Raw genomic sequence first — 12,273 nt, 5'->3', positions numbered from 1 at the left:
TAAATACTCTTTCAGCTGGACAAGCATGCATTTTGCCGCACCTCCCCCCCTTCCCACGAGTAGTTTTAAATAAGTACGTCGTTAAAGAATTCACGGTGCTCTTTCTTATCCAGCGCCCCTGAGCAAATTTATAGAGCGCAGAATTTGGTTGCTTTTTGCATTACAAGCAAATCCCTCCCTACGCCTCTGCCTCAAAGAAAACTACAAGAGCCGCCCATAAACAATATTTGCCCAGGGCACGAACTTATGAGATGCAGGCCGTGGGTTCGGGAGGGGGTTGTCAAAATCATAGATCTCGAGGGTTCCTGTCTTGGACGGAATCTTAAGATATTGCTTTGATAAGAAGTCAAAATGTAACTCAATGTAATCAACGTATTTTTCTCAATGTAAACAAAGTATTTTAAATTCGTTTTGAAATTCGTTTTCCCCTAAAATTTAGCGGCCCGGTGTGGCTTCACCCTTTGCGCCTGCTTAAGTCCGGCACTGCACACCAGCTATAAAGAAAGATTGAAATTCGTTGTTTTTGTAGTCCAGTGGTCTAGGACGCTCAACCGGCTATTGAGAGGACGTGGGTTCGACCCCCCGCAAGGATAGTTGAGTTTTCCTGCTTAATTCATCTTCGCATCTCAGGGCCGTCATTTCAACTTTTTCCGAGGGCAAAGAACTGTACTCAATGTATTCATATATATATGTATCATTTCTAGTGTATTTTATCAAGCCGGGAGCAAGAGCGTGCCCCCCTCAAATAACGGGCCTGCTTCACATCAGCCAGCTGTTGAAAACCTTTGTATGGATAGCAGAGAGCGGCAGGATATGGTCAGCTCACGTAAGAAACACATAGGTATCTCTCTCTTTGCTCCCCGTTTTCATCTATATCTTGCTGAACTGGAAAGAGTGTTTAATAACAACATCCTGTTGTCGGCGAGCTTGAATGTCAAAAAGTTTCTTTTAATAGTGAAATATTGTTTTGATGTTCGGGAAATGATAGGATATCATAAATCATAAATACATCAAAATCAAACCACAAATGATCGGAAATGAAGAAGAGGGATCATCAAGTTCATCTCTTACTCGAGAAGAGCTTACGTTGTTGGCGGAATTGGATAGGTGAGAAGAAAATAATGACAAATTAAATGGATGCAAACAAAAATGATCATTTCATTTCACATTTGTATGCACAGCTCTTAACAGAGGCGGATTTAACGGCGGGCGCCCCGACTTCTGAAGGGCTCCGAAAAACACAAACTTCACACTTTTTCTAATTTAGGGGCCCAATATTTTCTTTTACGCCCGGAGCCCCGACCGACTTTAATCCGCCACTGGCTCTTAAACACCAGTTATGAGAATTTCAAACCACCAATAAACGCGATTAGGTAGCTGGTTATACAGGGCATCATAAAAATAAAATAAAAAATCGTATAGTAGACTGTCAGGTGTTATAAGTGATTGCTTACCTTATGATACACGAACTTCGATGTCCCGAAACTAAAAAAAAAAACTATAGTGTAATCTCTTTTTAGTGATGTGTTGGCAATTTTTTCCTGTGGCGAAAAAAAATCTGAAAGCAAGATGAGAAATCGTGAAACAAAGAAATAATACTTTCGGACGTTTTTTTTTTTGCCGAAGAAAAGAATTCGCCAACACATCGCCAAAAAGGGATTATACTACAGCTGTTAAAACTAAAAAATAAAAATTGCAAAACAAGTCAACAACCATAAAAAAAAACCAAAAAACAAAACATTCTTAGACTATATAAGGAATGAATATTAAAAATTCAGTGAAACCTGTCTAAGACAGAAACCTGTTTAAAACAGAATGAAAATATAATCTGCTCAATGATTAGTGCTGTGATTTGCTCCTGTATAAAGCAGAAATCTGTCTAAAACGAGATATTTCAGTCTCTTGATGTTTCGTTTCGTACAGGTTTTGCTGTATAACATTCTGGGCTAAATAGGAAATCAAGATTAACCCTCAACTGGGGGGCATGGCAGGGTCATTATGACCCACGCAATTTTAATCTTGCTGACCCCACCGCACCACTTGTGTAAGTCTTTTTTTGTCTGCCGGCCAGAGTGTTCAGATCGAAATGGCATATCGGAAGAGCACCAGTTTTTTATAATGGTTTCAAATTAATGGTGAAACATTGGATATCCAAGATGAACATGAGAATAGTGTTGCTACTGAATTGTACGCAAGATCTGCGTGATCAATGTGTCATAGTGTTGTTTACAAATACTGTGTTACCGACTTAGAATAAGACTAATTTTGATGCTTGTGAAAATGTAGTAAATATTATTTTAATTTGTAAATTTTTTTTCTGAGTATATTTAAATCATATCTGTTCATTTCTTAATCATGAAAGTTGCATTCAAAAAATTAAATAATTTAAAAAATAATTCAAAAGTCATGTAGCCCTCCATTTTTTTCAAATGTGTCTTAATAAAAGGAAATTTTTTGGTAAAATAATTAAAGAAATTTGAAAAATTATTTAGTGAATTAATTGACAGATGAATCAAATCGTGTAAAAAACCCATTTCTTTTATGAAGACTCCAGGGGTGGGAACTCTTTGCCAATTGCGCCACAATTAACATCTTGCACCATCCTGCTCCAATAGTGTATTTTCGTATTTTTCTGCACCATATATATATAAATATATAGCCAAAATAGCAAATTTTGCTTCAGGATCTGCCAGGAATTTGGAAAAGGATGCCAAAAATTTTGTTCCTGCTTGCCGCAAAACGATCCTTTCCGAGAAGAGCGTGCTTTCTTCCGCTGTACTTAAATTATCGCCTTATTTAAACTATTGGGGCCCCCTCACACACACACTCACATTATGCTTTCTATCGTGAAACTTGATAATATCCGTGATCGTGCAACTGAGGATAGTTTGCAATCGTCTTTCAGCTTTAAAGCACATATGTGAGTCAGTTTCCGTTAAAAAAAAGTCGCCACTGGAAGCAGCAGAAATTACTGTAGCAGATCGTCATTGCATCAAATCCAGATGTTTCGTGAAAAACACAGCATGTTCGCCGAATTACGAATGCTAATTTAGGAACTTTGCTGAATAATGAGTGTTAAATCACCAATATCCCCAAATAACGAGTGTCAGATTGCCAATCTCGCCTAATAATGAGTGCTGAGTCGCCAAACATCATGTTGATTCTTCCGAAATTCTCTCCCATATTGCAACAATTTCTTTCCGAGTATAAAAAAAATTGAAAACTTATAGAAACTTTATAGCCCATTTCAAGTGCTGCTGTTCCAGACAGCAAATAGTGCCCTCAGTAAGCAAAAATCATACTAAATAGACTGGTGTGAAAAATTTTATGACAGCCGCTCTTTCAAACAAGGTGTCAAAAGCCTGAAACACCAAAAACAAAAAACAAGCTGATGAAAAGATGTTTGATAACAAAAGACAGTGCAGCTGTTTTATTTCAAAAAGGGGTGATGGTTAATGAAAATATTCTTGTTAATTTCGCTGCTCCAATTTATAAATATCTGCTCTGAATCCTATATTTTTCTGCTCCAAAACTGCTCCTAATCCTGAATTTGCTGCTCCAAAACTGCTCTGAAATGGACTTTGTCATTTCCCACCCCTGAGACTCTTTTTGTTGATTTTTAAAATGCATTAATACTTGCTGGGGTCAAAATGACCCCATGACACCAGTTATGCACAGAATTTTCATAAAGCTAGTTAAGGGTTAAAACTATAACATCCTAGCTAGGGTTTCTGCTCGAGAATTCTCGCCCGCCCGTTCTAGTAAATTTTTTTGCGATTTCCCGTTCCCGAAATCCCGAGAAAAATTCCAAAGAAATTGGGAAAATTAACTGTTTTGGCACATTAATACTGAAAATTGAAGTATAAAAGATTTAAAAAAAAATCAATATGGGAATATTTATTTAAAATTTAATTAATTTTCTTTATATATAGCATAGCATTGCTTGGCAAAGAGATATGGGACTGGAGAAAGAATATATTCAAAAAGAAAATGTGGAAGGAAAGAGGCTTCCAGTTTGTATAACTGTACTAGCAACCCTGCCCTTGCTAGGGTTGTTAATAAATGGAATAGCTTACCCCCGGAGGTAGTAATTGTGTGCCAATTGTAACACAATTGACACGTTTAAAAAGAAATATGATAAACATGTTGGGGTAAATCGAGAAGCTATCCATACTTAGAATAAGACAACCATAATATTCTTTATGGGCATTGTATAATATTTTATCATGTGTATATATTGTTTATAATTTTTGTTATTGTGTTTTTAATCGGGTTGCCGTATTTTTGAAATATATGACCTCCATATTTGTTATGGGCATCTTTTTCTCAGCCACCTCATTGGGCATCTTGCCTGTTGTGGCGTTGTATTTGTATTACTATGAAATCCTTATACTCATCGAGCTTATATTACTGGAGGGAGCATGACGTCAGTGGTTTCCGCCTTGGCAGTGCTGAGAATGGTGTCCCCCAACATCTTTCTCGGAAGATCACGTGACTCGGTGCAAACAAACACGATCGCCCATAGAGATCAATGTTAAAATTGCCGATTTTAGCATAGAAATGTGGAAATTTAGTCAAGTTTTCCACCGCATCAATAATTTTAAAAATTGTATTGAATTCTCAATTTTTTAAATATTGCGTTCGCTTAGAGATACGAAGCCCAGAAAATTAAATATAAAATAATGAGCCAGACCCCCTTTTGAGGTGGATATCCATGCAATAACATTAATTTCAGCTTTTTATTTATACCTTCTCAAGCCGGAAAATGAGAATTAATGTCTTCCGTATTGTCTTATATTATCCAGTTGCATCAATCCATATAGTTTAAGATGTTTTGAAATTAATTATGTGCCCATATAAATTACATTGAAGAAATTCTGCAGCTTTAATCAGACTTTAATTTTTTGAAGCAAAAACAGACAGATCGATTCATTTCTATGTTTCTTTCATTTAGATTTGTTCCTTTCATGAGTCGCATGTGGCATTCTTTTCATGAGAGTAATTAAAGATAATTCCAGAATTAATGAAAGAGATACTTTCAGCATTGACGAAATTGATAATTTCAAAATTAATGAAAGTGATAATTCCAAAATTAATGAAAGTGATAATTCCAAAATTAATGAAAGTGATAATTCCAAAATTAATGAAAGTGATAATTCCAAAATTAATGAAAGTGATAATTCCAAAATTAATGAAAGATAATTCCAAAATTAATGAAAGATAATTCCAAAATTAATGAAAGAGATAATTTCAGTTCCAAAATAAATGAAGGTGATAATTCCAGCATAAATGAAAAATAATTCGGAATTAATGAAAGAGATAATTTCAGTTCAAAAATAAATGAAAGTGATAATTCCAGCATAAATGAAAGGTAATTCGGAATTAATGAAAGATGATTCCAGCATTAATGAAAGGTCATTCGGAATTAATGAAAGATGATTCCAGAATAAATGAAAGAAAAATCCTAGTTTTAATGAAACGGATAATTTCAGTTCAGAAATAAATGAAAGCGATAATTTCAACATTAATAATGAAAGAAATAATTCCAAAATTAAGAAAAAGGGATAATTCCAAAATTAATGATGATTCCTAAAATTAATGAGAGAAATAATTCCAGCATTAATGAAAGCAGTAATTAATGATGATTCCTAGAATTAATGAGAAATAATTCCAGCATTAATGAAAGCGGTAATTAATGATGATTCCTAGAATTAATGAGAGAAATAATTCCAGCATTAATGAAAAGTGATAATTCCAAAATTAATGAAAAGTGATAATTCCAAAATTAATGAAAAGTGATAATTCCAAAATTAATGAGATATAATTCCAAAATTAATGAGATATAATTCCAAAATTAATGAGATATAATTCCAAAATTAATGAAAGAGATAATGCCAGAATTAATGAAAGAGATAATGCCAGAATTAATGAGATATAATTTCAGAATCAATGAAAGAAATAATTCCAGCATTAATGAAAGAAACAAATCCAGAATTTTTATAAGCAATTACTCCAGAAGTAATAAATAATTTCAGAATTAATTTCAAAACACCCTTAACTACATGGATTGACATGCAATTGGATAATATAAGCAGGGCTCCCACTCGTCCTACTTTTCCTACTTTTTGGTAAAATGTCCTACTTTTGTCCTACTTTCTCGGTTTTGTCCTACTTTCTAGTTGTTGTCCTACTTTCTAGTTGTTGTCCTACTTTCTAGTTTTTGTCCTACTTTTCCACCAAATCCTATCAACAAAATTTGTGTAATTGATTTTAATTGAGCAGGAAACTATTTATACTGTATATTGCCAAATGTTACAAATGTTGGAGAATGCAATTAATGATTCTGCCAAAGCAGAAATTGTATCATTTTTAAGGTAATTTGGAGGAGGAGGGGGGGGGGGGTGTATGTGGACCATTTGATTGATTAATTTTTCATTGGCTTAGTTTGAGGGTTCAACAAGTATAGTAGTTATTAAAAACTTCTGTCTGGATGGAAAAATGATTTTGTATTTATTACTTCATGGTCTTAGACAGTAACTTTCATCATTCAAAATTATGGTGCAAATAGGTGAAACAACAGTTTGCATTTCAAAGCAGTTGGATACATAGGCGTATTCTAGGTTTGGTGATTCTGATGCTACCCAATAGCATTCAGTTGTCTTCTGTATTTTTAAGGCATGAAGAGGCATAAACAATATTTACGATGCTCAGCAAAGAGCTAGAAATGGAAGTGCTTCATTTGTCAAAAATGATTACCCTGGCATTGTAAAATGTGAACAAAACAGTAAAATTTAAAAATGATGAACAATGCAGTAAAATTATCTGGTTCACCTTGCCTTATTTACATTGGATCTTGTAATTACAGATTTTGCATTGTGCTTTCGAAAGTGGTCTCGAAGGTGCCTCATTCTTAAAAAACTTACGTCTTTGAAATTTGCTGTGCCTTGTCGAAGAGAGGTGACAAGCTTTTCATTTTGGAAGGCTCCAAAAAAGAATGTAATATATATGAGGAGAGACAGCAAAGAATTATCCGTGGTTGCTAGTGCACTGTTTTGGCCAAAAATTGGTTTTGTAACCAAGTCATTTGTCATTTTGTTTTGACTTGACTGAAATAGTGCTAGGGGAAAAAAAGTTAATTCAAAATTAACTTTTATTTTTTAAATTATTAAAATTTTTTTTTTTGCAAAAAAAAAATTTTTTTAGGAATTTTTTTCCATTATGCTATGATTATGTTGTCTAAGGGGGTTACGCTCCCCCACCCTACTTTTTAGTCCTGCGTTTTTTTACTTTTTCTCATTTTTTGAGTGGGAGCCCTGTATAAGACAATACGGAGACATTAATTTTCATTTTCGTGCTTGAGAAGATATAAATAAAAAGCTGAAATTAATGTTATTGCATGGATGTCCACCTCGAAAGTGGGTCTGGCTCATTATTTTATATTCAATTTTCTGAGCTTCGTATTTCTATGCAAACTCAATATTTCGAAAATCAAAAATTCAATATAATTTTTTAAATTATTGATGCAGCGGAAAACCTTACTAAATTTCCGCATTTCTATGCTAAAATCGGCAATTTTAACATTGATCTCTATGGGGGATCGTGTTTGTTTTCACCAAATCACGTGGTTTCCTTGCATTAGATGTAGATTACGTCGCGGCTGCTGGATGCTCCCGCCAGTAATATAAGCTCAATGCTTATACTGTTTTGGGGAGGTGGAAACATGAGAGATGAACGAAGGAGGTAAGATCTGAAAAAAGGACATGGTGCTACGAATCTGGGCCTGTTTTGATTTCTAAATGTGTTACAGCGTGTCAATGGCTATCCAAATTATTCTATATGTTTGGTCCATCCATTTCTGAAAAAGACTTAAGCTCTCTACTATTCTAATGTCAAAATTCTCATGTCAAACATGCATAATACCTAATATATTTTTCTCCTTCATCGGCACCCCTTAGTTTATGGTCCTAGTTAAGGGCCCCCTTTTTCCATGGAGAGTAATTGCGTAATGCACACCAATACTTACTTTCCTTTCTTTCTCTGCAACCTCTAAATACTTAAAAACTTATCCTTTTTGTCTAACCACCTGCAAGTGACTGAGAGAGGAAGTTTCAGGTCTTTATGATGCCCCCTTCCCTGGGAAACTTATTCAATCACAATTGACCCCCGTTTTTTTAAGCAATCCTACAGGAAAATAAAAGAGCAATTGTGCAAGGGCGGGAGTTGTCTTTTTTTTTTAAACTTTTAAGTGGGGGTCATTCAAATATTATGCCAGCATCGAGAGGGGGGAGGGGGTTTCGGTTTTGCTGACTTTTGATGACAAGGGGGGAGGGAGGGTTTTGAAAGTTGCTTATGTCATCAACCATCCCTTTTTGAAGATATGAAACATTCTAAGCTTCTGACGAAATTTTGCTGACGGGGGAGGGGGGTCTGTTTTGCTGACAAGGGGGGCTTCAAAAATGGCTGAAAATCTGCTTACGTAATACTTGAATGGCCCTGGTATGACCACTGACCATGATCCGCCTTTAAAAAAACCGTGATGTACAGGGGGGAATCACTTTATGCAGTTGACGCTACATATCTCAAAGTTTAAAACGCAGAATTCTCGAATGCTTATTATGTGTTAGTGGATATGAATTATTATATTTATCAGTAATGATTAAGAGATGTGTAAGATGTGATCAGTATAATTGAAATGAAGCTATTTTAGTGCGGCATAGGCAAGTTGTAATTGAAACTATACAAAAGGTAAGGCAGTCTTTTTTTTCCTTTGCTAACTGTAAGAAAATAAAATAAGTTTCATGCTGCATAAATTTAATTTATTGTGCAACAAGAAAAACAGGAAGTTTTTTGGAATCCTGGCCAAACTGCAATGCAATTTAGGACCTGGTGTCAGGGTCTCCAGGCCCGAGTGCCAGTTCAGCCTTTAACGCAAAGACTTGTACACCTTCTACATTTAACTGCATGGATCATTAATATTTATAATGATAATATATTATTAATCAGTTATAAAATTTTGGATTCATGTAATTGAAGTTATGTGGTGCATATAAATGAAATATTTTAAGTTTAAAAAGTATAGAGTAATCGAGGTCAAAAATAATGTCCTATAAATAGAAGGAGTTGTGTAAATGGGGTTTCACTGTAAATGAGTGATTTCAAGAATTCTTGGGAAATTTAATTTCCCAATTCCCGAGGGCTTTAAAATGTCGGGAATTTGGAAACCCTAATCCTAGCTCAGATACGGGATCCAGATTGATAATGAAGCTATATATAAAATGAACAAATTGTTATGAATAAAAACCAGGACTCTCTTTCAAACAACAGTAATGGGCATAAAATTCTCTCTGGGTTTGGGTAAAAACAGTCTTTGGGTTCAATAAAAACACTATTTGCGGGATTAAAACTCCAGATATAATGGCTAGAATGCAAAAAATTAATGAAAATGGAAGTATGAATGTACAACCTGAGTGGAAACAAGATATTTGGACAAGAAAAAATGAAGGTAAAGTTCTAGGAAAACCGTATGGTACTGCAGGATAGGAAAAAAACTTCAATCGATTCAAATGACTGACCAGGAAAAAGAGTGCCAACAAGCTAGAAAGGAAACTGCCAAAAACTGTTTCCAAAGAAAAAGGGGGAAAAATTATACTATAGCTATTTCAAACGAAGAAAAAGACAATAAGAAATGAACAACAGAAACAATAACAAAACAACATTCTTAGACTAAATAAGAGATTGAGATTAAAAATATAACATCCTAGACCAAATACAAGATTGAAAATTATAAAAACCAAGACGTTTAAATGGTACAACCATTTCTCCTGATATATAAATAAATATTCTCTGGAATGGAAATAAAAAAACCCAGACTCTCTTTTAAATAATATAATGGTCAGGGCAAAAAACTCTCTCTGAGTTCAATAAAAACATGATCGCATAATAATGGCTAATATGCAAAAATTCATAAAAATGGAAATTTGAAATGTACAACCTGATAAAACAAATCCGAAATGAGATATTCCAACAGGAAAAACAATGTAACATGTTCAGAAAATGGTATATACGATAACATATAAATGAAAAAAAGAAGAAGCTCTAAAATGCTAACAGCCCATGGGTACTATTCAAGCCCATGGGTACTATTCAAGCCCATGGGTACTATTCAAGCCCATGGGTACTAGCTACCTATAGCGGGTAACGTCACCTTCTGGTAACTAACTGTGAAAAAAAGAATACAACCCAGAAATCTTAGGAAATAATAATAGCGGACAGAAAAAAAAATGCATGTGGGAAAACAATGACGACCATTGCCGACCAGACAGGAAAGCACCAACACGCTAGAAAGTAAATCGCTAAAGAAAAAAGGGATTATACTATCACTGTTAACGATGATCTTTTGTGCTGATCTTTCTGAAAAATAAATGACAATCCTTTATAAAATTGAAAATAATTTAATTAGAACAGCTATAGTATAATCCAGTACAGTATCCAAAAAAATTTTCAGAGGGGTGGGGGAAACCAAAGTGATAGAACAATAGACTTAATCATGTTATTCTCAGAGCTTGTTAAATCAAGAAAAAATCTAGGCCCTAACCAAATAGTTTATCAATCAAGCATATTTTTTTTGCCTGAGCTAGCGACCAAATGTAGAAAAATATGGATGTCAGTACACTAATTTTTCAGTCGCTATGGATTTGTCAAGCCTTGGTCATTCCATATGTATCAGTCATTATCAAACATTTCGGTGGGGGGGGGGGGACTGAACACCCCTCCCACTAGTATTTTTCTGTCATTACAACTTTGCTATAATCCCTTTTGGCGACTTTTATTTGCTGTCATTTTTCCATAATATTTCTGAAAATTTGGTTCTGTATATCCACCCTATTAAGACATCATTCTGCTATCTTATAGGAAGGACCAAAAAATTTTTTACATCTGGATGATCATTATAAGCCACATGTGGGGGGGGGGGGAAGGTTAATCATATGGGCAATGTTATGGACTCTTGCATCGTGGAGAGATCCAGGTTCAAACCACACAAATGTGGTTTTGAAACTTTAAGGTGCGAATGCAAGCTGCTTGGGTGGAGATATGGGAGGAGGCATTGTCCCCCCCCCCCCAGCATCAAAGGTGGAGTCAATTGATCTAATGTATATATGTATTGACATCATCATCGTGCCACCCCCCCAGCAGCAATAATGACCGTGCCCCCCCCCCGACTTCCAAGTCTATCTCCGCTTATGGCAAGCCAATCTTCTATTTTAAAAAGTCTCTTCACAGAGAGTAGTCAGGCCTACAGCATTTAAATTTCAGCCATAATACGAAACAGGCAAAATAATCTGTGATGTTGTTGCTTCCAAATTTGGAAAACAGATTTTAGTAGCCTACTACAGTCTTTACATACCCATTTATATATAATATTTTATCATGTATATTTTTTATAGTTTTTGTAATTGCATTTTTAATTGGGGGTTGTTGTATTTTAGAAATGTATGACATCCATATTTGTTATGGGCATCTTTTTCTCAGCACCACATTGAGCATTTCACCTGTTGTGGCCTTGTATTTGTATTATAATGAAGTCAGAAAGAAAAGTGAATATATTTCTTATACACTGACTTTTTGTTCTATTTGTAATAACTTGATAAGCATATATAAGTGATACAAAATTCATGGGAAATGAAAAATTTTATTATATGCGACAATATATCTGTTTGTTATAAGCAAGCTCAACTGTATTTTAACACATCAGGCATTCATCAGAAACAAACTTCATGTTAGGTACACAACACACATGCACCATCTATTCTGACATGTATCAATCAGTTTGTTCAAAATTCCTCATACAGGGATGTTTACAAGCTGCATGAACAGTTTAGTAATCTAGTGGAAATTCGGTTTACAAGGATAATTGGTTCTGTGAATGTGCTAATAATACGAATCACTCATATATTGAATGAAACTTTTCTATAGGAAATAATTTAAACTCGAATGATTCGTTCCACAACCAATCACAATTCTTTTCAAAGATAAAGTGTAGGGTTTTTTTACACGTCAAACTGCAAGGAGAGAGAAAAGAAAAAAAACTTATTGCGCTGAGAGATAAAGGGAAAGAAAAAAACAATTTTCATGTACAGGGTTATCAATGAAATGTCTTGAGAGAAGGAAGAGAGCGTGATTGTATTTCTTTCGTATACACAGGTATGAGATATTTCATCCCTGTATGTTGAGGGGTTAACTCACATTTGCATTGCTTGTGATCTTACTTTTTTA

The 12,273-nt window shown here is 34.7% G+C and overlaps 1 protein-coding gene across 1 annotated transcript in view; it reads left to right on the top strand.

Moving 5' to 3' along the window:
• Positions 1–893: 893 nt before the first annotated feature.
• The window catches only part of Utx (Utx histone demethylase), a 176,912-nt gene continuing 165,532 nt past the window's right edge, over positions 894–12,273 (top strand). Inside the window, exon 1 of the mRNA XM_089232840.1 lies at positions 894–1,107. Within this exon, the coding sequence (XP_089088966.1) occupies positions 1,028–1,107 (80 nt within the window). The 5' untranslated portion in view covers positions 894–1,027. The remainder of the gene's footprint in view (positions 1,108–12,273) is intronic.

Source organism: Pholcus phalangioides, unplaced genomic scaffold, assembly GCF_987345545.1.
Source record: "Pholcus phalangioides strain wild (caught in Gottingen) unplaced genomic scaffold, Ppha-v1.0 ptg000007l_1, whole genome shotgun sequence".
Taxonomy (NCBI): domain Eukaryota; kingdom Metazoa; phylum Arthropoda; class Arachnida; order Araneae; family Pholcidae; genus Pholcus; species Pholcus phalangioides.
The sequence above is the reverse complement of the archived record's forward strand: the minus strand, read 5'-3'. Positions and strand labels throughout refer to the sequence as shown.